This window comes from Sminthopsis crassicaudata, chromosome 4 (genome assembly GCF_048593235.1).
Source record: "Sminthopsis crassicaudata isolate SCR6 chromosome 4, ASM4859323v1, whole genome shotgun sequence".
In the NCBI taxonomy this organism is placed as follows: Eukaryota; Metazoa; Chordata; class Mammalia; order Dasyuromorphia; family Dasyuridae; genus Sminthopsis; species Sminthopsis crassicaudata.
The window spans coordinates 470,846,260-470,873,457 of record NC_133620.1 but is presented as its reverse complement, the minus strand read 5'-3'; the positions used below and the strand labels follow the sequence as shown (position 1 = coordinate 470,873,457).

The window sequence follows — 27,198 nt, the reverse complement described above, 5'->3', positions numbered from 1 at the left end:
CAGAAGGGAAAAGTAACCTGGGTAGAAAGACAATAGTACAAACCGTTTACACTCATTTCCCAGTGTTCCTTCTCTGGGTGTAGCTGATTCTGTCCATCATTGATCAACTGAAGCTGAATTAGATCTTCTCTTTTTTGAAGATATCCACTTCCATCAGAATACACCCTCATACAGTATCATTGTTGAAGTGTATAATGATCTCCTGGTTCTGCTTATTTCACTCAGCATCAGTTCATGTTTCATCCTGCTGGTCATTTCTTACAGAACAATAATATCCAATAACATTCATATACCATAATTTACCCAACCATTCTTCAATTGATGGACATCCATTCATTTTCCAGTTTCTAGCCACTACAAAAAAGGCTGCCAAAGTCACTAGCATTTACAGAATGACTCAAGGTTTGCAAAATGCTTTATAAATGTTGTCTTGTTTGATTCTCACAACACCCTTGGAAGATGGAGGCTGTTGTAATCTCGCTTTAGAAATGGTAACTGAGGCTGAGGGAAGTTCTATAACTTGCTTCGGGCCACAGAGCCAGGAGGTATCTGAGACAGGAGTTGAACCCAGGGCTTCCTGATTTCCAGTCTGGTGCCCTCTCCATTATTCCCAATGTCTTTGGGGTTTTATTTATTAGTTTTTAACATAACATTCACTTCCTGATATACTTTCCCTGGGAAAGTACTAGCCCAAAGAGGAAAGGACAGTTGCTGTAATTGTTTATAGGCTTGGGTGTGAGCCCTTTGCAGTTTGGGCATTTCGTGTAGACTAAACAGATCCTGCCCCAAATCTGAGGCATTGTTAACCTGCATGCTTGCCTAGGAGCCTTTTCATTTTTGTGGAGTTTTAGGAACTGGTCAAGTATTATGTTCCCCAGGAAAACCCTAGGTGTAAACGTGAACCAAGCAGAGTAATGTGTGTATAAGCTGCCCAAGGCTGAAGCTGGTCTAAATGAAGCCATGGTTTTGTGCCTGGGCCCCGGATGGGACTGAGAGACTGTAAAGCCTCCTCCTGAGGTAAGATGCCATTAACAAACAGAATGGGCTCTGGTTCCAGGAGGACAGACCACAGCGCCCCCAACATTTGGGCCGAGGGGGCCTTGTCTCTGTGTACTTGGCTGTCCGTCATTCATCTGAGCCTGCCTGGTTAAATCAGGACCTGGTTAGATGGGAACTTAATAGCTTCCAGCAGTAGGTAATAGCTTTAGAGAGTCACCAGGCCCTAAATACCGGCTAATTGCTGCAGGAGTTGGGAGAAAATGAAAAATGATGTTGCCAGAGCGACCTTTCTGCTCTGGTTCTGAGGCTTTCCAGGCCTTGGGGGTGGGGAGGGATACAGAGAGAAGGAGAGTGGGGAAGAGGGAAAAGATGAGGAGAGAGGGAGAGAGGAGAGAAAGAAAGTGGAGGGAGAGAGGAAAGGGGGAGAAAGGGACAGGTAGGAGCAGGAAGAGGAGTGAAGAAGGTGGAAGAAAGAGAAAAAAAGGGAGAAATTGCAGAGAGAAAGACCAGTCTGGGAAGAGAAACTGGAGAGAGGGGTAGAGTCTTGGGAGCCAAAGAGGGGAGCAAGAGCAGAGAAAGGGAGGAGGGAAAAAGGGAAGGCAAAATGGAGAGGGAGGGAATGTGGCAAAGACAGGGAGGAGGGGAGAAGGAAAGAAAAAGGGAGGGAGAAAAACTAAAAGGGTTAGGGTGGGGGAGATGAAGGGAGAGAGGAGGAGAGGGGGAGATATGGAAGGCACTTAGCAGCAAACCCACTTGGAGGTGGATGCTGAGCAAGAGGAGGCCGGTTGCAAAGTGACTGGGCAGGAAGTGGAAGGTTTTCTCCAAAGGCTGAGAGAGCACTGCAGGTACACTGACACTAATTTGCACGGAAGTCACCCAGCCAGGCCAGGTCTGAGCCTGGATTTGAACCCGTCTCCCTGACTCCAGGCCCAGGCTCCCTCCCCGACGCCAGTGGCTGCCCCCCTGGGGCTCAGAAGTTAGAGTAAGGACTTCCCAGGGTCACCTGGTTGGGCAGGGACAGAGTGTGGCTGTCGGCTCCCAGCCCGGGCTTTCTCAACTCCTCTGTAACTCCCGGCTGCCTGGTCCGAGGCTCAGGGCTCACCCAGACAACGCCCGGAGGCAGCGGTCCGGATCCCCAGAGCTCTCTGTCCAGGCGCCCCTCCTGCCTCCTTGTCCTGCTCTGGATTTGAGGTGATGCCCCAGGGAGCGTGGATGCAGGAGCCAATGCAAGCCTGGGACAGGCCGTGGTGCTGGGCTGCCTCAGGTCATCTGGGGCCAGCTAGAACCATCTGGGCCCACTGTAGGCCATCTGGGGCTGCTTTAGGCCATCTGGGGCTGCCTCAAATCATCAGTGGCCATCTGGGGCCACCTGGGGCTGCCTCAGCCAATCCTGGTCAGTCTTCCCCTCTCTCCTTGGGCCGGTTCCCACACCATCCTGATTTTCCTCCCCAGTTCATGAGGCTGGACTACTTGGCCATTCCTCAACACAGAGAAGTCAAAATGGGAGGGTGAAGGCGGGTGGGCACCGAGGGCCGCAGGATTTCCCAGGACTTTCACAGACTCCACTGGAGGCTCGGGAGGCAGATTTCCTCTTCCTCATTTCCCAGGCGAGGAAGCTGAGACTCAGGTGAAGCAGCCAGCCTCAGGTCCAGCCACATGATACACAAAAAGGGGAATTGAAGTGGAGAGCCCCTGATTCAGCGTCTCCCTCCACCCACTTTTGGACCTTCCTGAGCCTCATCTTCCTCATCTGTACATGAGAGTTGGGGGGGCCGCCTCCCGAGAACCCTTTCTCTCTAGGGCGACGTTCATAAGTGACAGTGATCCCATGAGCCTGGGGCCCCCAGTCTGTCCCATCCTGAGACGCTCCCTTCCCCCCCTTCTCTCAGAATTTCGAGACCCCTCTGGGCCCCTGCTCAGGCAACAGAGCCTGACACGGGAGCCAGGGTTGGAGGTGCCTGGGGAGTGGGCCCAAAGAGATGGAGATACACTAGAACCGGAGTTTCAGGCGGCTCCAGGTGGGTGGCCGGCCCTGTACCTGCCGGGAGCCAGAGGCGCTTTAGTGCCCCATTGGTGAAGAGGAAGCCAGGGCCTTCCTCACTGTGACCCTCACCTGGGCCAGCCGCGGAGGTTCTAAGTGTCGCTGCTGACACAGTCCCTCCATCCCCACGTGGCCCTGGCCGGGGTCAGTGCCAAGCTGGGGAGGCAGGGGCGGGATGGGAAGACACTGGGCTTCTTGTAACAAAAACTGGGGGGGGGGGTGATGACTGAGCAAAACCAGCCAAGACACTGGCTGGCCAGGGCAGCCCCGGTGCCCTCCCCGCCCCAAAGAGGGGGAGCGGGTCCCCTCATCTCTTCCAGATGAGCTCAGTCGCCAGAACTACCTCGAGTCCAGTTGTTTGTGTTTGTTATTTACTGGGTGGTCGTCATGGCTACAGCGCCTCTTGTGTGAGTGTGTGCAATATGTGTGGACAGAGATGGGGGTGTGGACCACATCTGAAAGCAGGGCTTGCAGCAACTTGCTTCCTGCCTCCTTTCTTTCCTTTTCTTTCTCCCCTCCTTCTTTCTTTGCCTCCTTCCCTTTCTCTTTTCTTCCCTTCTTTCTTCCCTCTCTCCCTCCTTCCCTTTCCTTTCTCCTTCTTTCCCTCCCTCCTTCTGTCTTTGTTTTCCTCCCTTCCTCTTTCCCTCCCTCCCTCCCTTCCTTCTTTCCTCCTTTCTTCCCTCTTTCCCTCCCTCCCTCCCTCCATTTCTCCCTCTCTTCCTCCTTTCTTCCATCTCTCCCTCCTTCCCTTTCCTTTCTCCTTCCTTCCCTCCCTCTGTCTTTGTTTCCCTCCCTTCCTCTTTCCCTCCCTCCCTCCATTTCTCCCTCCCTTCCTCCTTTCTTCTCTCTCTCTCTCCCTCCTTCCCTTTTCTTTCTCTTTGCCTCCCTCCCTCCTTCCCCCCTCCTCTTTCTCCCTCCCTTTCCTTGCTTTCTTCCTCATGGAGTTTATAGGCCAGTGGGGGATCAGCAGAAAGGACCAATACCCAGCACCGTGTGAGACGTGTGCTCAGGAGGGCAGGATCGAGACCCGCTGGGGGCAGAACTGTGTGGTTTGACTGGAGCATCAAGCGCCTCGGGTGGGGGAGGGATGAGATCTTGTGGAGCTTGGCCATACACAGTCTGAACTTGATTCAGGAAATAATAGGGAGCCATTGAAGGTGCTTTTTCCAAAAGCCCAGCTGAGGAGGGAGCCCTTTTCTTAAAGTCAGCAAACCCAGCTGGAAAGTTGAAACAGATGATGATGATGATGATGATGATGATGATGATGATGATGATGATGATGATGATGATAATGATAATGATAATGATATGATGTACGAAGCAGGGAGTTTTCCATCATTCCTAGAGGCAGCCAAGATTCCCTGGAGTTAGTAGAACAGGAAGCTGTCTCGGTTTCCTTTCAGACAACCGTACCCAGAGGCCATGCTGGGCACTCGGGGCCCAGAATGGCTGGCGAAGGCCCCGATCTCTATTCCCTGAGGAAGCCTCATCTCCTCTCTGTAACTCCAGCCACTCCTAGGTAGCCCAGAGCAGGAAGCCCCGGGGGGGGGGCCTCCCTAAACATCCACCTCCATGGAACATTAGTTGTTCCTTTGAGCAGCAGCCACGCTGGCCTGTTGAAACACGTCTGGGGCAGGACTTTCCAGAGAGTGAATTCACTTACATCCCCCACAGAGATCTCCTTAGATGTTCTCTCCATGGTGGGGGCTCCTCACCTTCTCTAAGTCCGGGACCCCTTGGGTAGGTGGGCTGGGAGAGCCTCGGCACCCCTTCTCCGAATCAGATTGTCAAGTACATAAAATTCGTAGATCAAGGAGGAAACCGGTTACATCAGAATGTAGAGTGTTGGGCTGCTTTGTTCTCATGATCAGACCCCGGATCAGGAATCCCTGCTCAAAGTGGTCTCCAAATGCTCAGACTTGAGGCACTGGGGCAGCTAGGTGCTCCAAGGCACTGGTAGAAGATGTCAAGTGCTAGCCAAGATTATGGGGGCAGCTAGGTGGCGCTATAGTGGATAGAACACTGCCTTTGAAATCAGGAAGCCTCATCTTCCTAAGTTTGTATCTGGCCTCAGACCCTTACTAGCGGTGAGACTCTGAGCAAGTCATTTAACCCTATTTACCTCAGTTTGCTCATCTGTAAAATGGGAATGCACTGGAGAGAGAAACGGCAAATCATTCCAGTATCTTTGCCAAGAAAACACCCAAAATGCGGTCATGGGGTCTCTGCAATATCTCGTCTTAAAAAGTTGGTTAGAACACCGAGAGTTGCCCAGAGTCAAACAGCCAGCCTACAACATTGGCAGGACTTGAACCCAAGACTCTCTGGTTTTTTCTATCCACTATGTCGTGCCATTAAGGAAACACTTAATATTTATTCAATTTAATTCATATAATCCGACAATTCTGGGATCTTTTTGCAACTTTTCTTTTAAACAAATTTTTTTTTCTTTCCGTCTTTTGCCCTCACCCCCTTTCAAGCTTACTCATCCTGTGCCTTATAACCTGGTTCTCGCCCCTTATTCCCTGTGTGTCTCTAGGTGAGTCCCTCAGGGTCTGAGTTTCCTGTAAAATGAGAGGGGTGGGACCGGGAGACCTCCCTGGCCCCTTTGGATCTAGGGGCTGATGACTCATTCTCCTCCGTTTGGGTTGGGCCGGGGCCTTCTCTTCCGTGTCGGAGCTCAGCCTTCAGGGTTCTCTGAGAAGCAGGACCCGGAAGGGCCTGGGAGGTTCTGAGCGAACTCTCAGCTTTCCCATCTAGGCCTTGATGACGTGTCAGGCCAAGGAGATTAATGTGGAAAATTCCCCCTTCCGCCCTGGCACCGGGTGTGAATGACTCCAAGAACGTCTGTGAAAAGGTTGTGAAAAGGAAGCTGAAATCTGAGGCATGGAAACCAGGAGCAGTCATGGCTGACAGCAAATGAGATGCCTCCTCCCGAGCACTGGGGGGCAAGGCCGACCAGCCTTGTGTAGACACGATCGTATGGACACTCATGTCTTTACTCTTGGTTTCTGTGTCTCACGATGGTTGTTTAATTATTTTTCTTTGTCCCAAGTTAGGGGTCAAGTTAGAGAGGGATGTAATGGACAGATAAAAGGCTTCACTAAAACAACACTTTTTATGTATTTAATTTTTTTTTGAAGCTTTTTATTTTCAAAACATATGTAAGGATAATTTTTCACCATTGACCCTTGCAGAACCTTATGTTCCAATTTCCCCGCTCCTCCCACCCCCTCCCCTATATGGCAAATCAAATATATGTTAAACATGGCATATATGCATATATATATATATATATATATATATATATATATATATATATATATATATAATATATGCAAATCCAAATATAAGCATATGTATTTATACAATTATTTTACTGCACAAGAAAAATCAGATCAAAAAGGGAAAAAATGATAAAGAAAACAAAAAGCAAGCGAACAACAACAGAAAGAGTGAAAATGCTATGTTGTGGTCCACACTCAGTTCTCATAGTGTAGATGGGAACTCTCCATCACAAGTCCATTGGAAATGGCCTGAATCATCTCATTGTTGAAGAGAGCCAGGGGCAGCTAGGTGGCGCAGTGGATAGAGCATGGGCCTTGAATTCAGGAGGACCCCAGTTCAAATCTGGTCTCAGACACTCAACACTTCCTAGCTGTGTGACCCTGGGCAAGTCACTTAACCCCAGCCTCAGGGGGGAAAAAAAAAAAAAGAAGAGAGCCATGTCCATCAGAATTGATCATCATACAGTATTGTTATTGAAGTATATAATGATCTCCTGGTCCTGCTCACCTCCTCAGCATCTGTTCCTGTAAATCCCTCCAGGTCTCTCTGAAATCCTCCTGCAGATCATAAAACAACATTTTTTAAAAAAAGGAAACACTCGGTGTGAGACACCCCTAATAAGAGAGACTGAAAGAGAGGGGCAGCCAGGGGGCGCTGCAGGGGATAGAGCACTGTCTCTGGAGTCAGGAGGCCCTGAATTCAAATCAGAAACTTAACACCTGCTAGCTGCATGACCCTGGGCAAGTCACTTAACCTTCAGATTGTCCCCCCCAAATAAAAGACTGAATAAGGCTGCCTGGGCCTTTCCTTGTTGAAAGAGCCACATCCATCAGAATTGATCATCATATAATCTTCTTGTTGCTGGATCACAAGTATTAAGTGTTTACTATGGGCTGATATTAAGAAGTAAAATTTAAAATCAAAAGTGGGAAGCTTTCAGGGGGAGAGTTAGTGAGCATTTATTAAGCACCTACTGTATACTAAACACTATGGTCAGCCTTGATGCTGGGGTACAAAGACAAAATCCATAGCAGGCTCCTCCCCTCAGAGAGCTCACAGTCTCTGCTCCTTTTCTTTTTTTTTTTTTTCACTGCTATTACTATAAGTTTATTTTTTTTTATTCATTTTTCCAAATTATCCCCTCCCTCCCTCCACTCCCTCCCCCTGATGGCAGGTAATCCCATACATTTTACATGTGTTACAATATAACCTAGATACAATATATGTGTGTAAATACCATTTTCTTGTTGCACATTAATTATTAGCTTCCAAAGATATAAGTAACCTGGGTAGATAGACAGTAGTGCTAACAGTTTACATTCACTTCCCAGTGTTCCTTCTCTGGGTGTAGTTGTTTCTGTCCATCATTGATCCACTGGAAGTGAGTTGGATCTTCTTTATGTTGAAGATTTCCACTTCCATCAGAATACATCCTCATACAGTATTGTTGTTGAAGTATATAGTGATCTTCTGGTTCTGCTCATTTCACTCAGCAACAATTGATGAAAGTCTCTCCAAGCCTCTCTGTATTCCTCCTGCTGGTCATTTCTTACAGTCTGCTCCTTTTCTTCATCCTCCCCCTGACTCATGTCTTCATGTCCCTGCCCAGTTGCCCAGAGCTTTAGGGTCAGCTCAGGCTCCAGAAGGCTTTGGAGTGCTTGGACCCCAGAACAGCTGTGCCTTTAGGAGTCCCTGATTCCCTTCCAGACTCTCTTCAAGGCCTCCAGTCTCCTGCAGAGACTTCAGGGGGTCTTCTTATCTGTTCTGTGCTCTCTGTACCCCAGAATACCAGCTCCCGAGGGCAGCGATAGGCACTTTTTGCTTTGCCATCTGCCCGGCTGGAAGCGCTTAATAATGATTTTGGACGGAGGGCTCCCTCACGTCAGCCCCCTGAGACACTATTGCCCTGCCTGTTTATAGACAAGGAACGGGAGATTCTGAGGTTCTGTGACTTGGCACTCAGATGTAAGATTAACCAAGCCCCCAACCTGAACTTCAGACGCCAGCTCCAGGGGGCAGCCCAAAGCTCTGGAGGCTTCTCTCAGGAGCCCCCTCCCAGGGAAAGCCTTTCCCAGGCCCTCTGATCTGCCATTAGTGTTCTCCCTCCTCAAATTACCTAGGATGTATTTATCTATACCTTGTGTCCTCTCCCAAGAGGAATGGAAGCTCCCTGAGGACAGGAATTGTCTTTGTGCCTCTGTGGGGAGACATCAGCTCAAGCCTACCATGGTGTGTGTTCTAGAACAGAACACAGCTCTAGAATGGTGGGATATGTTCTAGAACAGAACACGGCTCTAGAATGGTGGGATATGTTCTAGAACAGAACACGGCTCTAGAATGGTGGGATATGTTCTAGAACAGAGCATGGCTCTAGAATGGCAGAATATGTTCTAGAACAGACTGTGGCTCTAGAATAGTGGAATGTTTTCTAGAAGCGGTTAGGTTTGGCAGTATACTGAGTACTAGACCTGGAGTCAGGAAGACACTTACTGGCCGTGTGACCCCGGACAAGCCATTGAACCCTGCTTGCCTCAGTTTATTCATCTGTACAATGGGAATGACAATAACACCTATCTCCTAGTATTGTGAGCTTCAAACAAGATAACATTTGCAAAGTGCTTAAAGCCCACAGAATTCATACATTTTCTGCGTGGCTTTGGTCCCATCAGGTTTACTTAATAAATGCTTCTTGAAGTGAGCCAAAAAAAAAAAAAGTGACCCACACATGAATTCACGGGCCATTCCAGTGCCCTGCTCCTCTCTTGACAAATGTACTTCCCTTGACTTTTTATATCATAAGCAAACATCACCACCAAATTGGGGCCTGGTTGGCAGCTGGGTGAAGAAGACAAGCGTTGCTTTAAGAGTGATGCTTCTTTACTGCAGCTGTCACATCCACTCCTGGATGTTCAAGGGCCCTGCCAAAATTCAGGGAATTCTGGGAAAACCTCATTAAGTCAGAGTTTATTAAACCAGAATAGAGATCACTGGGAGCACGAGCTAAAGCAACTTTCTCCATCATGTTTCAAGAGGGTTCCATTAATTCTAACCGTTGCCTGCAAGTCATAAATCAGCAACAATCATTCTCATCTATTCACTGAAAGGACCAATTTAGTAGCGCCTCATTGGACTAATATCAACTGCTCTCTGTATTTGGAAGCAACAAAAATGATACTTCTTTTATAATTTTATTTTATGTATGTATATATTTATCATTTCTTTCATAACATTCTCAGTTAGTCCTACTTAAATTTTTTCATACCAAAAAATACAAGCACATTACTTCATATTTAATTTTTACTGATATTTTTTTCTTCTCTATAACTTTGATTTCTGAAAGTATCATCACCCTTCTTCAACTCTACCCAGCCAAGAATTTTAAAGAAATAATTCTAAAGGAAAGAGAAAAAAATAGTTGAAAAAAAGTATTTGTTCATTTTGTGCCCAACTTCTGATTTCATTTCCCAAGGAACCTCCTGATAAGGAAACCCTCACTCCAAAGGAGGGCAGCTATTCTTCCATAACTTGGAGTCTTAAAGTGTTGCCTCTGAAGGGTTATTAAATGGCTTGTCCAGGATCACATACCAGTGTGGAGCAGAGACAGACATTCTCACCTTTGAAATCATTTCCCTATTTACTCTCCTGTTGTTTTTCGTTATTAATCCTTTGTTTTTAATTTTTTCAATTGTTCTTACGAACTCACTTCCCAATATATCCCTCCCCCTTTGCCTCTCAGAAAGCCATGCCTTCTAAGAATAAAAATTAGACAACAGGACAGCTCAGCAAACTAAACCAACAAGGGATCCATCCGGCCTCCCATCTGAACTCCATCTCCAACGCTCCTCACTTCTGTAAGGAAAGGAGCCCTGAAGGCGCTTCTCCAGGACCAAACTTAGATCTAAAATTATACAACACTCACTTTTGATTTTGGTTGCTGACCTTCCTATTTACCTTCCCATAGTTCAATATAAAGTTTCCCTGCTTCTGCTTAGCCCACTGCATCCATCTGCAGAATAAATCTTCCAATACTTTCCATATTTATCATTTCTTATGATAAAATCATTTTCCTTTACTTTCCTGTTCCATAATTTGCTTAGTCATCCCCAATTTATGGACATCTACCTTATTCCCAGTTCTTTGTTATCAATCTTGTTTTGTTTTGTTTTTTTTCAAAAACAAAAACAAACTTGAAAAAAATTTCCCAATAATCTGGGAATTAAATGACAAAACCAGCCATCCCTTCTCTTACAAAGTTTACACTCAACGCTGTTGGGAGGTAGCACAGCCAATACATGGTGACGCTGGGACTCTCCCGAGTCCTCTGGCTCAAATTTAATTTTGACTTTCCAGGGCTCCTGATAAAGGGACAATTTATAAGAGAGGCCTTGAGCCTTTCCCAGCCAGTAACTGAGCAGTCCAGACATTGCCTCTGGATCTCCTTAATCCTACCTTTTGGGGCCCCAAGAAATGCCCTGATTTAGAGTTTAAAAAAGATTGAGAGAGACGCAGAGAGATAGACAGAGATATAACATGTGATCCCCTAAAAGAAAGCCCCCTTCGAGATTCACACCAACTAGTTCAGTAACCTCAAAGAGAGGCTTTTTCCAAGCTTTTCTCTCACTCTTCTTACTCATTATGTTCCTATGCCAGAATAGATCTCTGGAGAAAATCTCCAAAGCAAAAGTGAGATGTGGCTCATGTTTAGTTTTGAAAATAAAAAAGCTTTCATTTTAAAAATAGAAAAAATACAATGACTCCCCTGGATTAGGTGAAGTTTACCAACTTCACATTCCCGTAGCCAACCAAACCAGTTGTTGAGTACATAGGAACAAGCAGTCACACCCACCTACCATATGCTAGTACCCTCTGTGAGCACCGAGGTCCCACCAACAGATGCAAGAGTAAACTTCTTTAGGGCAGGGACTGCTGTTTTTGTCATTTAATTCCCAGAATATGCAGGGAGTTGGGAAGTTTGTTTGTTTTGAAAACAAAACAAAGCAAAATTGACTTTTTGGGGGTAAATAGCAACTGGAAACAGAGTAGATGTCCCAAAACTGAGGGATGGCTAAACAAATTATGGGACAGAAAAGTAATAGGAAATTATTTCACTGTAAGAAATGACAAATATGCAAAGGACTAGAAGACTTATTCTGCAGACTAATACAATGAGCTAAGCAGATCCAGGGGAACAATATATTTAACAACAATAAGGAGGTCAGCCCTCCCAGGACCGACATTCTTTATGTGGACTTATGTGTATGTTTGCCTACCTATCTCTATGATATATAATGTGTATTTTAAGCAGAACCAGCAGACCAGAGGCCTGGTCATCCCATCCTATGTGTAGAACTCCCAGAAGCCTCTTGTTTCTCCTCAATGTCCCCGATCATCACTTCTTCACTTCATCACTGCCATTGCCCGTGTTGAGGCTAGAAAGAGACTGGCCCTGGGAGCTTTTTGAGGGAGAACAGGAAGTCAAGAGTGTTTGTTTAAAGGAAAATTTTACAAGCACAGGTGTCTGGAATCAGACAGAAGCAAGGAGCTCGTGATTCTAGCTGCTGACACATCCGTGATCAAATCTGGCAACAAAGATGGTTTTCTCTCCTGTGGAGCTCGAGGTCCAAAACCGAGTCCATCTTGCAACCCCTCAGAAGTTCTTGGATCTCTCTATGCCGTCATAAACTAAGAAATTTGCACACCAGATTTTCAGTAGCATTCAGTTCAATCTAACAAGCTAATGAGCATTTATTAAGTGCCTACCCTATGCCATGCACTCTGCTAAAAAAAAAAAAAATTAGTTTTTGGCTCATAGAGTTTATATTTTAGTGGGGGCAGGGGATTACAGAAAATCTCTGTTAGAAGGCCAAGTTGTGGTGTGGATTCCTGGAGAGCCAAAAGAGAGTGGGGAGAGGGAATGAAGGACTGGGCAAGCATTTATTAAGCACCTACTAGATGCTAGGTATAGTGCTAATTATACAAAGAATTAAAAAAAAAAAAGAATTATTCCCTATCTTTAAGAGGCTTCTTCACTACTGGGAGAATATAACATGTAATCAGATAAAGAAATACAAAATATACAAAGACAAAAATGTAAATCAATATAAACACATACTGCACGATGATGAAGTAATATCAGCTGGGGAAAAGGAAGAGAGGAGATGAAAGGAGAGATTGGGAAAGATTCTTCCAGAACGTGGATCTCAACTGAGCTGTGAAGGAAAGTAGAGATCCAAATAAGTGTCAGGAGAATTCTGGGTAGAGGGCCATGTGTGCAAAGGGGAGTCAGATATGGGGAAGAGATCAGGTTGTCAGAATATATGATGGAGAGAAATGTGGAGGATGAAAGGGATGGCTAAAGTGGCACAGTGGATCAAGACACAGCCTGGAGAAGAACTGAGTTCAAATCCAGCCTCAGAAATGTCCTTACTGTGTGACCCTGGACAAGTCACTTCACTCTGTTTACCTCAGTTTCCTCATCTGTAAAATGAGCTGGAGAAGAAAATGGAGAACCTCTTCCCTGTCTGTCAAGAAAATTTCAAATGGGGTCATGAAGAATTAAATTTGACTAAAACAGAGCAGTTTAGATTGGAGTGTGGAGATGGATTGGGGGAGGGAGAGACTTGAAGCCGGGAGACCAATCAGGGGCCATTTTAACAGCCCAGAAATGCTGGTTCCCCCTACCCCAAATTCATCGAATATTCACTCAGACACACACTCCTTGGGTACTGCTCTGCACAGGGCTCTGTGCTCGGTGCTGCTGGAGATTCTGAGAACAGGAAGACTTGCCCTGTCTGCAAGGAGCCCGTGATGTATAAAGGGAGAGGAAACTTGGTGATGGAAGGATCTGAAGGGATTTAGGGTGGAGAAAGAAGAGCTCAAAGGGCCTCCAGGGCTGTGTTGGAGAAGTCTCACTCCTGTGGAGGCCGGATTGGGCCAGCTCCACCTGGCCCCCAGAGCTAGGAGGAGAAGTTTCAGAGAGGGAGGTTTAACCTTAAAATAAAGAAAAATTTCCCAACCAGAAGATGGGCCAAAGTGGAGGGGCACCTCTGGAGGCAGGAGATGCTTCCTTGATGGATGCTTCAGAAAGAAGCATTTATTAAGCACCTACTGTGTGCCAAGCACTGGGCTAAGCACTGGGGATAAAAAAAAAAGAAAAGAAAAGAAAAAGAAAATCTATAAACATAATCCATGCTCACATTAGCATGCAAACAACCAAACAAATAAAGCACATTCAGGAGCCCTTCCTTTCTCATATTGGGGCTGGGAATATTATTCACTGACAATAAAGTGATTTGTTTTACAATTAGAGGCACAAGGTGCTGGTTAATGTGATTTTTTAACCAGAGGCATAAATGGCATCTTGTCAATAGGGATCATATGTTTCCAAAAAATTATTTAGCATCTTCATTTAGGAGAGGTGGGGGACTAGGGATATGGAATACTGCATATATTTTCATGCAGGGGCCACATTTGGGTTTGGTTTTATAGTTCTTCCTTTTGTTTTTATTCTTACTTACAAGGAGCAGCCACCGGGGAGCCATGGGGAAGGAGTATATTTGGAGATGTAATGATGTAAAAACAAACCCAAAAAATCAATAAAAGGATTTTCAAATGACTCATTTAAGCAGAAATGGCAAGTTTAATAGAGGCAATGATGTGCTAAATCCCCTTCTCCCTCCCTCTTCCTCATGATTCACACCAGCTACACTTCTGGTGCTGGGCAACGAAATACCATTCATCAGAGACTCTCAGATATAAAGGAATGGAACTTCATTCTGAGTCCACCTTAACCCTAACCTGACTGGAAAAACATTCTCAGATTCTCTTTCTCTCTCCCTCCCTCTCTCTCCTTCTTTCCCTCTCTCTCTTCCTCTCTCTCTGTATCCCTTTCTCCCTCCCTCCTTCCCTCTCCCTTTGTCTGTCTGTCTCTTTCTGCCTCTCTGTCTCTTTTTTTTTCTCTCATATATGTGTGTGTATACACACACACACACACACACACACACACACACAAACATATAAGCTTTTAGTAATTGTTCAGTTGTTTTACTCATGTCCAGCTCTTCGTAACCCTATTTGGGGTTTTCTTGGCAGGGATACTGATGTGGTTTGCCATTTCCTTCTCCAGTTCATTTTACTGATGAGAAAACAGAAAAATAGGGTGAAGTGACTTGCCCCAAATCTTCCTGACTCATATTCAGTATGGTGCCCCCTAGCTGCCCCAAGCTTTTGCTTAAAGACCTGAAGGAGACCCACTTCTGGAAGACTTTCTTGGGGTCAGACCGGAGAATTCGATCTTTTTTTCCTTATTTTAAGTTCCAAATCTTAGCCAATCTGAGAGGTGTGAAGCTGTGCCTCAGAGTTGTCTTAATTTGTATTTCTCTAATCTGTAGTAATTTAGAGCATTTTTTCATATGACTAGAAATGGTTTTAATTTCTTTGAGGACCCCCTTTTAAAAGAATTTTTAAATTTATAAAGTAAAATACAAATCCTCACAAAGGAAAATTAATGAAATATAATTATCAGAATATTTTTAGCAAAAATCCCTGAAAGAGAGTTTCCTAAGGCCCGCACCCAAAGTCACATAGATCTAGTCTCTGAGAGTGACTCTGCCCGTAGGTTATACCACACTGCTTCTCCTTATTTTTTAAAATTTATTTTTATTTACCAATCATCCTGATGGTCTTCATCTCCAAGAAATCCAAATAAGTGGTTCCCATGTCCCTCACTGAGATGACTCAAGAGTGGTGTGGATACCGTACAACCCTGGCTTTGAATCCAAAGGACCCGGGTATAAATCTATACCCTCCCACTTGGTGTGAATCCCATCCAGCTCCTTTGTCAGCTCTGATTCCGTCAATTTCCCAACCTTCATGGGAACTTAACTTCCCATCCTGTCTTACTGCCATAATGTGTCCAGCCTTGTTAGCATCCTTAAGATAAATTTGATGGGAACTAGACTATCTTAAGTCAGTCTCAACATCTCAACATGCATCTTTGTTTTTCCCTCCTCCCCTGAGACTTTCCAAGTTAGCGTGTGAGGTTATATTTCTCCTATAAAAGATTCACTCGTGATGTAGGTCTTTGTTAACTCCTTCTCATTGTGAGGTACTCTCTCCCTCCTCATGGCATCTTCCCTTTAATAACTTCTTCCTCCTAGTTAACTATGAGTTCCATTAGAGAACTTTCCCCTCATTGTTTAAAAAAAAAACACTTTTCCTTGCTAACTCCTGTGTGCTATTCACATCATAAATAGCAAAACTTTGTCATCTATGGTGGATGTTTTGTCATGATTGCTCCATGTTGCTAACTTTTATATAATATTCTCATAAAATCTATTGTTCTCCCAAAGCTATTTCTATTTACCACACCTGGTGCCTATTTTACCTTTTCACACTGACTTGTTGTACAAAGTCACACGTCAAGTCAGCTGGAGATTTTGGATCTGCAGTGAGGTTTTAGATCCCCCTCTGGACTCACATCCAGATTCAGATCCACGATCTGGAATCCCTCTCTGTAAGATGGGGTTGACATCCTCAACCTCACTGGATTGTCTTGAGGATCAAATGAGATGATATGTGCAAAGTGCTTTAAAAGCCCAAGCCCCCAGTGAGCCCTCCAGTTAAAATTTCCTGGTATCAATCTGAGTGATAAACTGGACTGGTTTCCTATACTGGTAAGGATTTGAGAGAAGCTATAAATATTTTTAAAGTTTTCTTAGCTTCCTTTTATGTCTCTTGTTGAATCTTTTTATGAGCTTTCAACAAGCATTTATAAAGCAAATATTTTGTCTTGAATACTGTGCTGGGTACTGAGGTTACAAAGACAAAAAGCAAAAAGAGCCCTGCCCTCAATGAGCTTATAGTCTACTGAGAGGGGAACCACACTGGAATAGATACAAAGGGCTTTCTGGGGAGGAAATAGATACAAAGACTTTCTGGGGAGCAAATAGATACAAAGACTTTCTGGGGAACAAACAGTGAAATAGATACAAAGATTTCTCTGGGGAGCAAATAGTGAAATAGATACAAAGACTTTCTGGGGAGCAAATAGTGTAACAGATACAAAGACTTTCTGGGGAGCAAATAGTGAAATAGATACAAAGACTTTCTGGGGAGCAAATAGTGAAATAGATACAAAGACTTTCTGGAGAACAAATAATAAAATGGATACAAAGACTTTTTGGGAAACAAATAGTGTAACAGATACAAAGACTTTCTGGAGAGCAAGAAGTGAACTGGATACAAAGGATTTAAAGGACTTTCTGAGGAGCAAACAGTGAAATAGATACAAAGGACTTTCTAGGGAATGAAAACCAATAACTTGGGGTCAAGAAAAGCCTTGTAAAGAAATTGAACTCTGAATCGTGCTAAGGATTCTATGTGGTGTGAGGGAAGAGAGAAAATTCAGGACACAGGTCTACTTTGTGCAAAGGCAGGAGATGGGATGGCTTCTGCAGGGAAGACGGATCGACTGTTCTGCCTGTAACAGGGAACATGACGGAGCAGCAAGAAATCAGGCTGCAGCCAGAAGGCAAGTTTTAAATGCTAAATTTGGGACTTTGAAATTTCTTCTGGCAGTAATAGGGAGCTGTTGAAGTTTCTTGAGCTGAAGAATGGCAGTCAGGCTTGTGCTTTAGGAATAATATTTTGGCACATGAGTGAAGGATGATCATAGAGGGGAGAGAAATGAGACTGGAGACCATGAGGAGGTGCCAGCTGAAAGGTGAGGAAGGTAACTGAAGAGAAGAGATAATTAAGAGAGATATTATGGAGATAGAGATAGCAGGATCTCACAAAGTGAGATTCTCACTCAGGACCCTTCATTCCCGAAGGCCCTGAAAAGAGCCAGAAGGGGCTGTTTATGGACAGGGTAAAGATCCTGGGCTGCCATGTCTATAGAGATGGAAGGGCGGCTCGCTGCTGTTGCCTGGCACTTGGAGGAGGTGCCACTGATAAATGATCTGACCCACTCCTGCTTTGACTCTGAGTCCACTAGATTCCAGTGGACTCCACCATGGAGCGTTTAAAACAAACCATGGGCAATGGCCAAGAGTAGCAGGAATTGGGCGAGGGTAGAAGGGGCATCTCAAGAGAAAAAGCCCCTAAGGGAAGGAGCTCCCAGATTTATTGCTCCTTTTTCTCCTCAAGTTCAGCCCTCTTGAATGAGATTCAGTCCTAGGGTAGGGCAAACAGGGCCTTAGCCCAGGGCACTGCCATGAGGAAGATGAGGCTGGGAAGGGAGAGTGGGGCAGAGTTAGTGGGTCTGGCCTTTCTCATCAACACATTCGGGCCCACCCCAGCAGCTTGGCTGGGCCTTCTTTCTTGGGCCCCCCCTTCCAATCCCCTAGAGCTGGGATTCTCCCCCTTCCTGGTGACATGGAGCCCTTTGGCAGTCTAGTGAGCATTTGGGCCCCTTCCTCTGATAATGTCTTTAAGTGCATGGAATATAATGCAGAATATTACAGACTATTGCAAAGGAAAGCAATTCCACTGAAATACTATTATCAGGATATTTCTAAGCCATTTCACAGACAGTCACGAAGCCCTGATCCTGGAGGCTCTCCTCTCGGGGAGACGGGCAACCCCTTTTCTGGCACAGAGGCACCCCCAGGGATTACTGCTCCCTGCCCCAGGTCAGTCTCCTGGGCTGTAAGCCTTCCTCTCACAGCCCTGGCAATTCTCAGCATCTGAAGGATTCCAGAGCTCGGCCTGAGCTGACCTGCCTCACAGGGCTATGGCTGTGGAGTGAGAAGGACCTTCGAGGTCCTTAATCTGAACCCAGAGAAGCCAGTCAGCTTGTCCAAGGTCACCACCGCTAGTGATGAGTGAAGCTGGGGCTCGAACTCAGATTCTCAGGGTCCTCCCCAGCCCCTGGGGGGGGCTGTATATCTCAGGGCAGCAGTGGCTAGCCAAAGGACTGTTCTTTAAGTCTTCTTTAAGTTCTTTAAGCCTTCATCCCATTCTTTAACTCCCCTGCAAACTCAATGAAAGCCCTGCATTTGTGACTGGAGCATTCCCAGGGCTCAGCGGACGCTCCGGTGGGAAGGCTTCCCTCCTTCCTCCGGTCTTACCTCACCCTTCCTGGCCCCCTCCTGTTAGACAGGACTCCTGGCCCAGAATCTTAAGAATGTTCCTCCAGCCCAAAGCTCCGGGGGAACTTGGCTGGGCTGCTCCCTCTGAGAGAGCCAGGCCAACGGGCCTTCTCTTGAATTTGCTTCATTTCAAAGTGAAGGGCTAGGAGCCTGGATCCACTCATTATCCCCCAGAAAGCTTCTGGAGAAGGAGAACAGCAGTCTTGTCTAATAAGTCCCGTGTAGCTGCCCTGGGGAGGCCACAAGGCAGAAAGGAGCTCCTGGCCTCCAGGAGCTTCCCTTCTCCTGGGGGATACAATGTGGAAGTGCCACTGAAGGAGGGGGCGGGCTCGGTGACCCTGAGCCACACCCCGGGGACAGATCCACAAGTGGAAATAGGAGAGAGCTCCAGGAACAGCCAGATTGGGGCCTTTGCGAAGGCATGAGGACAGGAAGCCAAGGGCCACGCACAGAGAACTCAGAGTCAGCCAGTTTGGCTGGAAACATGGAGCTGGTGCCCAGAGGTAAGGGAGAACGAGCCCTTCTTAAGGGTCTGCAAAGGGAAGCCGGAACCGGATCATGGAAGGCTCGAAAAACCAAGCCGAGGAATTCATTTTCTCCTGGAAATTACTGAGCAGAAAAGTGCCATGGTCCAAGCTGGGATTTAGCAAGGTACTGTGGGCAGCTGTGTGGAGGAGGAATTAGAGAGCGCAGGGACTGGAGGCAGGGAGGCCCAGGAGGAGGCTGTTGAGATGGTCCAGGGGAGGTATCAATGTGTGTTGGGAGAAGGAAACAGAAGAGAGAAGGGAGAAGCAGCAGGACGTGCCCCTTGGTTGGCTTTGGATCTGAGTGGTCAATTCTATAGAGTCCAGGTCAACATTTTGGAAAAGTTGGTCCCTGGGAGTCCATCTTGCTCACTTGAGTTTCTCAGGACATCAGCTGGCTCTCAAACCTCCCCAGCCCCTCCCGGAGGCCTGAGGTCCGAGAACCAAGGCTGCTTGTCACAACCAGTCATTGTCCCCAAGTAACACAGTCTTCCCTTGGCCTGACCTCTTAGTATCCAGAACAAGTCTTGGTCAGATGAGGTAAAGATCTGGCCTCTGACAAATTGAAAACATATTGGGTCAGATTGCCACCACACAAAGAGACGAAGATGCTTGATTAACCATTTCAGCTCAGAGATCCAGACAAAACAGCGTTCCCAAGGACAAATTCTCCCCCCCCCCCCCCCCCCAGCATTCTGGTTGTCTTAAAATACTTTGTGTTTACCTGATGGCAATGTCCTTATGAAGCACCTACTATGTGCAAGCACTAATTGACAGTCATATTTCTCAAGTATTTGAAAGGTCTTTTGAAGCACCTATTGTGTGCAAGCACTGATTGACATTGTCATATTTCTCAAGCATTTAAAAGGCCTTATGAAGTGCCTACTATGTGCGACTACTGATTGACATTAAGTCATATTTCTCAAGCATTTGAAAGATCTTATGAAGCACCTACTGACATTCAGTCACATTTCACAAGCATCTGAAAAATCTTATGAAGCACCTATTATGTACAAGCACTGATTGAAATTGTCATATTTCTCAAGCATTTGAAAGGTCTTATGAAGCGCCTACTATGTGCAAGCACCGATTGACGTTCAGTCACATTTCTCAAGCATTTGAAAGCTTTTGGGAAGTGCCTACTATGTGAGAGCACTGAATGACATTGTCACATTTCTCAAGCATTTGAAAGGTCTTATGAAGCACCTACTATGTGCAAGCACCAATTGACGTTCAGTCACATTTCTCAAGCATTTGAAAGCTTTTGGGAAGTGCCTACTATGTGAGAGCACTGAGTGACATTGTCACATTTCTCAAGCATTTGAAAGGCCTTATGAAGCACCTACTATGTGTAAGCACCAATTGACATTCAGTAGCATTTCTCAAGCATTTGAAAGGGAGGGTGGCTGGAGAGCCGACCCTGAATCCAGGAAAGTCGAACCCAGTTTGCCCTCTCTGGGCACCTCTAAGTCTCTCAGGTGTAGGGAAGAGCCACCTGCACTTCAGGAGAGAGGTTTCCTTCTCTGGATGTTCCCTGTGCCATAAAATCCAAGATCTAATCCCAAACCCATAGTCCATTGCTTGTCTGACTTTTTAAAGGTAGACGTCTCTATCAACACAATATAAGTTATTTTGGGGATCCTTACATCCAGCACTCATTACATGGGATCATGGGATCAGGAGCTGGAAGGGACCTTAGAGGTCATTTCTTCCCACCCCTCACCCCCCCCTTTTTTTTAAACAATTTCAGGAAATTGAACCCCAGAGTTTCTAAGTGACTTGTCTTATCATCCTAGATTTAAAGCTGAAAGAGATTTAAGTTGGATCCAACTCTCTCATTTACAGATGAGGAAACTGAGTCTGAGAGTGATTAAGTGATTTGCTCAGGGTCACATAAATAAGTACTCAAGGCAGAATTAGAATCCAGGATTTCCAACATCCAGTCATGCCATACAGCTTCTCTTATAGGTACTTTAAAATGCTGAATTGAGTGATGGCATTCTCCTGGCATTCAGAGAACACCAGAGAAGCCACAATTAATCGCCCAAGCAACAAGCATTTATTAGGCACCGACTGTTGCTCCTCAAACATTTCTGATCTGGCCAATTTTTTTCTGAACTTCTTGAAGTTCTCAGGCTGTAACATGCTGCAGTCTGCTCATCTGGACTCCCACAAAGGCAAATGAATTGTAGTCCTTGCCCTCTTGGTGTTCAAATGAGTTCCTGAAAGGGAGAACACTTCTCGGACAGGAGTTTCAGAAATTGGGGGAAGTAGATAGAAAAGACTCCTGTTTCTCTAATGCTTAAAGAGTTATAAAACCCTTTCCTTCTCCCACCATCTTGCAAGGGAGCTTGCAAAAGGATACTTAGCCCCATTTTACAGACAGAAGGGAAGTGACTTCCTCAGAATCCCATAGCTAATCAGTGTCTGTGATGGGATTTGAACTCAGATCTCTCTCGGCCTCCAGCCCAGCACTGTATCCCATATTTCCCGGATCCACATGTAATTAATTAGCCACCAATTAGACTTGCCTCATCGCAGCAGCAGCCGAGGCCTGGGGACCCCGTGACCAAGGCCTTGTCTTTGGGGCCTTTTCCTTTCCTGAGACTGAGAGGAAGTTCTCTCAGCCATACTCTTTGGGGACATTCCGAACAATTTTGCTCTGGGGCCAAGGGTGGAAAGTTTCAGCCAAAAAAGGGCAGTTTTCATATACTTAGGAGCAACCAAAACAACTGGATTAAAGCAAGAAAGATTCCTCCTCCTAATTAGTCCCCATACTCCAGTGGAGCATACTCGTCCTGAGTGCAGGCCCAGGAGGTGACTACGTGTCTGGGGTCTCTCTCCAAGGAGCCAAGAGGGACTCCCGAAAGGGAACAGTTCCCAAATACAGGTCTTCGCTACAGGAGAGTCTTCACCTATCAAGGTCCCCAAATTGATTGCCCTTTCCAGCTGTCACCAGGGTATAAATAAATGGAACGAAGGGAGAGCCAGCCTCCCAACGGAAGGTTATTTTGGGGCACTGGCGACACTGGGAGCCCACAGAACAGATTCACTGTGTGAGGCCCCAGAATAGCACATGGAAAGTTCAGCCCCGGCCCGTGGTCCCCGGGAGGACATGAGGTACTGGGATTCTCCGGTGTCAAGGACAGCCCACATCCTCTTCGAGGAGTCTGGAGACTTGGCGGCTGGAGAGCTCCCGAGACTACAAGGCTTCCTCCTGAAGAATTCCATGTTCTCTTCCATCTAAGTCAAGGGTTGCCTTGATTTTTTTTCCAAGAAAAAGCATGTATCTGTTGCTGTATCTATATCACTCCCAGAACAACCATTGCCTAAGACCCGAGAGAGAAATTCTTTGTGTTGGGGGATGGAGATGGGGGTCAGGGGGCAGAGAGGGGGGAGGGAGAGAGGGCGAGACAAAAGGCTTGGCTTGAATTTTTATTTTGTTGGTCAATATTCAAGAGACCTTAGGCAAACGACTTAATAGGATCAAAGTTTGGGGGGACCTCCAAGGCCATTTTATAGATTAGGAAACTGAGGCCCACGGTGGTTAAGAGAGTTTGGATCATGGATCAGGAACTGGAAGGGAATTGAGAGGCCAATTTACTCCATCTTACTTACATATGAAGTCACTGAGTCCTATGGAAGTTTAAGTAATTTACTCAAGATCATAGAGATAAAAGGAGAGATGGGCTTAAACCCAAGTCTCCTTCGTCCAAACCTAATACTTTATGGGCTGCACATCCCTTCTGGTCTCCTCTTCCTGTCTCTGCAGGATGGGGCTAAGGAGACTTTTCTTATCTCTTTCCCAGGATTATTCTGAGGGAGATACAACCTCAGGCCTCAACGCTCATCTTTGGTCCGATGTCTCCGGCCTCCTGGCTGTCCCACAAACAAGACCCTGCCATACTCCTCCTCTCTTACTCCTGACATCCCTGTCTGCCTTTAAGCCCCCCCCCCCTAAAATCCCACCCCTCCCTTATCTAATTCATCGATAAACCACTCTCTACAGTTTGGAAGCTCCAGGAATAGATTTCAAGTGGATGGGGGAAATAGCCTTATTTTCACTGACTTTTCTTTGAAACTTAGCATGTCCTTGAAAAAACAAAACCTATAACTGAAAAGGGGCCCCGAGGCTGCCCAGGGATCCAGGATATAAAAGGGGCTAAGAATCCTTCCTCTCAAGGGATAGCAAAAGTGCAGGCCCAGTTTTATAGGTGTGTTAGGCCAAGCCCCAGAGGTGCTGGGAGTCCTGGCAGACCTCTGGATTTGGGGGTGCAGCTAGTCAAGTCAGGAGGGGTTCCTCCTTCCCTGGCACTCCTGCTCACATGTGAATAGGAGAGCTGAGGGCCTCAGCTAGACTAGAGGCCAGCGGGAGGGGAGCAAGGAGGATGCAAGGGATGTCCCCAGAAAGCCTGGTGCCCAAAAGGATACAGGGGGTGGGGGCACAAGGTCCAAAAGTGACTCAGAGGGGTGAATCTGGGAGGCTGGGAAGATGCCAGGGCCCGCCAGAGAAAGAGGGAACTCTGGGGGAGGGAGAGGGAGTTGTTGCATTGGAAGTGCCTATAGGAGACCTGTGACTCTTCATGTTTAAGTGTGGGGTGACTTCATATAAGCAGAAATGTCCTAGGGAGCAGCAAGGTGGCGCAGTGGGTAGAGTACTCACCCTGGAGTCACAAGGGCCTGAGTTCAAATCTAGCCTCAGATACTCACAAGCTGTGTGACTCTGGGAAAGTCACCTGGTTCCACCTGTCTTCCTCCCAAATAAAAGGAAGGAAGGAAGGAAGGAAGGAAGGAAGGAAGGAAGGAAGGAAGGAAGGAAAGAAGGAAGGAAGGAAGGAAGGAAGGAAGGAAGGAAGGAAGGAAGGAAGGAAGGAAGGAAGGAAGGAATATATATATTTCTAATAAAGGAAGGAAAGAAATGAGAAGGGAAGGAGGGAGGGAGGGAGGGAGGAAAAAAAGGTTCTAGAAGAGAAAAACTGGCTCTTGAGCCTTTCCAGCCCTGATCTTCCTGAGTTCCAGATTCATCTGCCTTTTGGGGCGGGGCGCTTTCTCAGAATGATTCCAAGGCAGAGACCCCCTGCGCTGCTCCCCCTGCGCCTTCCCCAAGTGGAGGAGGGGACGCCCCTAGGTGTTTGCCCCCCTTGGTGATCCCAGGTTACTCTGTGGCCCCCCAGGGCAGCACCCAGGGTGAGGGGGGTGAGTGAAGATCCCTTAAAGCTGGCAAGGGGCTTTAATCATTTCTCTCCCTCCCTTTTCCTGATATCCCTGGTGAGATCCTTATGCTCATTTGCAGAAAGACCAGAAGTCACAAGCACTGTCCACTGGGCCATCTAAACATTAATGAAAAACTTCCCCCTCAGGAAGAGCTTTGCCCTACAGGAGACAGGTAGTGAGCTCCCCGTGCCCACAGCTCTTCAAGGACCACGTTGTTGGGCTTCGGGCCGGGTCAGGGGCGGAGGAGACGCCGCCAGGTTCCCTCCACTGGTGATTCTGTGACTCCTGGAGCTCCGTAATTCGAGCTCCAGTTCCTGAATGTTTCCATCCCCACCTCAGCGCTGGCTGCCCGCCACCCGCAGATCCAGGCTGAGCTTAGTCCCCAGGCATCCCTTCTCCAAATAAGATGCTCCATTGTCTGGGCTTGTTTTCTCAGCAAACAGGGAGCAGCCCATGGGGGGGGGGCTCTGCTTATTAGAAATGTGGCTGAGCAGGGATGAGGTCATGGGGTGGTGGACTTGGGGAGTTGGGGCGTTCCCCCAGGGCCTTGGAGCCGCTTTCCCCCCTTGACCCAAAGGAAACCTGGCTTTCTCTGGAAGGTGTCCGAGCTCCGATGATCCTGCTGTGGCTTCAGAAGTGGGGAGGGACCTTGGGGGGCAGCAGGGCGGGGTGACAGAGGGATGACAGAAAAGCCAAACCACCTGCCCAGTATCCCAGAGGCCCCAGTGGCAGAGCCCCCTTTGGTGGGAGCCCTTCTGTCCCTCAGGACCGAGGCGGAGGGAAGCCCTCCACGTGTTCTGAGGCCGCCATATCCTGGCTCTGGCTTCTCCTCCTGCTGGCCGGGCCAGGGGCTCCCACTCACCAAATTTGAGGTCTGGGATAAATCCGGCTTCTTCCCCCAGAGCCCCTGGGCCCTCCCTCTCTCCTGCGGACCAGGAGCTGGGGCTGAGGGTGGGTGGTGATCTGCCCCAAATCCCCAGGCAGGGACTACGAATGAGGGGGCTGAGAGTTGAAGCCCCGTGCCCCGGGTCCAGGGATCTCACACAGACCCACGTGGGAGAGGAGTGGGGGCGGGCACTGGGTTGGCCTGGTTCGGAGTCCTTATCAGCCCCTGGGTTTTAATCTGATAATTGGTGGAGCCGCAGCCAGCTGAGCCCAGGGAAAGGGTGGATGGGGTCAGGAGCCGAAGCTGGATCGTTTCACAGAAGTGAGGAGGGGCAGGACAGATTCCCCACCCCTACCCTCCTTACCCCCCATAGGAAGTCAGGATGCAAAGTGAAGGGGGCCATCTAGCCCAGCCCCCTAACATGAGGAAACTGAGGCCCAAGGAGAGACCGGATCTCACCCAAGATTCTCTAAATGATTGCGCAGGACTTGAATTCAGATCCCCTAACGGCACATCCAGGAAGGTCAAAATCCAGACGGGGGGAACTAAGGTGGACAGACAGACAGACAAGCATAGAGAAAGAGAACCTTGGTTAAGCACTTAATGTGTGCCCAGCACAGGGCCGAGGGCTGGAGGTACAGACGGAACAATAGTGTCTCCCCCTCCAGATTCTGAATGACCTAATGGGAGAAGGGGAACGTCCGTCCTGGGCCTCCCTTCTCCTCCTCCACTAAACCCCCTTTCTCTTGCAGGACGTACGGAGAGCTCACCAACTGCACCTTTTTTATCGCGGAGAAGCTGTACTGCACTTGGCCCAACCGGCAGGTGAACGACTTCTTCCTCGCCATCCACAGGCACTACTTCCGAGAGTGCCCCGTCACGGGCAGGGCCTTGAAGGACCCACCCAGCAACATCCTCTGCCCCTTCATCATCGGCCCCATCTTGGTGACGCTCCTCGGGACGGCGCTGGTGGTGTACAAGAGTCAGCGCAACGAGGGCATCGTGTAAGGCCTCGGCCGCCCCGGCTCCAGCTCCTGGGGCTTCCACGTGCATGTTCCCACCTGCCATCGCCGTCGTGACCTGAGACTGTGGGGCTGTCGGACTCGAGGGATGCTGGGAGGGAGGTGGGAAGGGACCGGCTCTGAGAAGGCCTTCCTTCATGTGCTGAGGGGGATACTCTCTGCAGGGGGGGAGGGCGGGCAGAGGGAGAAAGCATCATGGGAGACGACGTGAGCAGGCTGCAGACAGCCCTATTCATTTCCTCCACCCAACCCCGCGCCCCTTGAGTCACACTAACAATATTTCTCAGTTGCTAACAGGCGAGAATTAAATTTGAGGTGAGCCCTATCTTGTCTCAACCGGCCGGGTCCAAGAGATTGGTTAAGATTGGCCAAGGTTCCGTCAAGCAGAGATGTTGTGAGTATAAATTATTCCTCGGGAAGCCTTTGGGCAAGTGTTCCTCCTGAAGCGTTCATTCTCCAGATGTGATCCTCCGACCTTTTGGTGTTTCCAATGTATAAATGATTTTTATTGTATTGTACACATAAAACAAGCTGTGTTTGAGTGATTAAAAGCTATAATCGCAAATATGGAAGTGATTCTGGTCATTCTGGGGCTTTCCAGCGGGGGGCGAAAGGGGTATCGATAAGAGATGAGTTACAGCCTGGGAAATGGTCCCCCACCTCCCCGATACGTCCTGGGAACCTTGACAAAGAACTTGCAAATATGGGTGAGATGATAATAATAACGATTCACGTTTCTACGGAGATTTCCAGTCACAATGGGCCTAGTATTAGCCAGCTCACTCAAGCCTCCAAACAGTCCTGAAAGGTCGCTGGTCTTCTGACCCTGAGACTTGTACCACCTCATTAGGCTTTCTTGCCGTCCGCCATTTTTGGTACAATCCGATTCCATTCCGTTTAACAAACATGGGAGGCAGCGTGGCCCAGCAGGAGGAGTGTCGAGACCAGAGGCCCTGAATTTACTCTTACAAAGTTTACTCTTTGTTCCATTTTGGGCAAATCACCTGCCTTTTCTATATCTCAGTTTCTCATCGAAAAAAAGAAGAAGAGGGACTGGATGGTCTCTAAGGCACCTTCCAGCTCTCAATCCATGATCCCAACACTGTTGCACATAGTAGGTACTTAACAAGAG

General features: G+C 47.4%; 1 protein-coding gene across 1 annotated transcript in view; it reads left to right on the top strand.

Annotated features, from left to right (window-relative positions):
* Positions 1–26,631, top strand: part of RAMP1 (receptor activity modifying protein 1) — a 50,510-nt gene extending 23,879 nt beyond the window's left edge. The window contains exon 3 of the mRNA XM_074264349.1: positions 25,797–26,631. Coding sequence (XP_074120450.1) covers positions 25,797–26,052 — 256 coding nt within the window. The 3' untranslated portion in view covers positions 26,053–26,631. The remainder of the gene's footprint in view (positions 1–25,796) is intronic.
* The last annotated feature ends 567 nt before the right edge of the window (positions 26,632–27,198 follow it).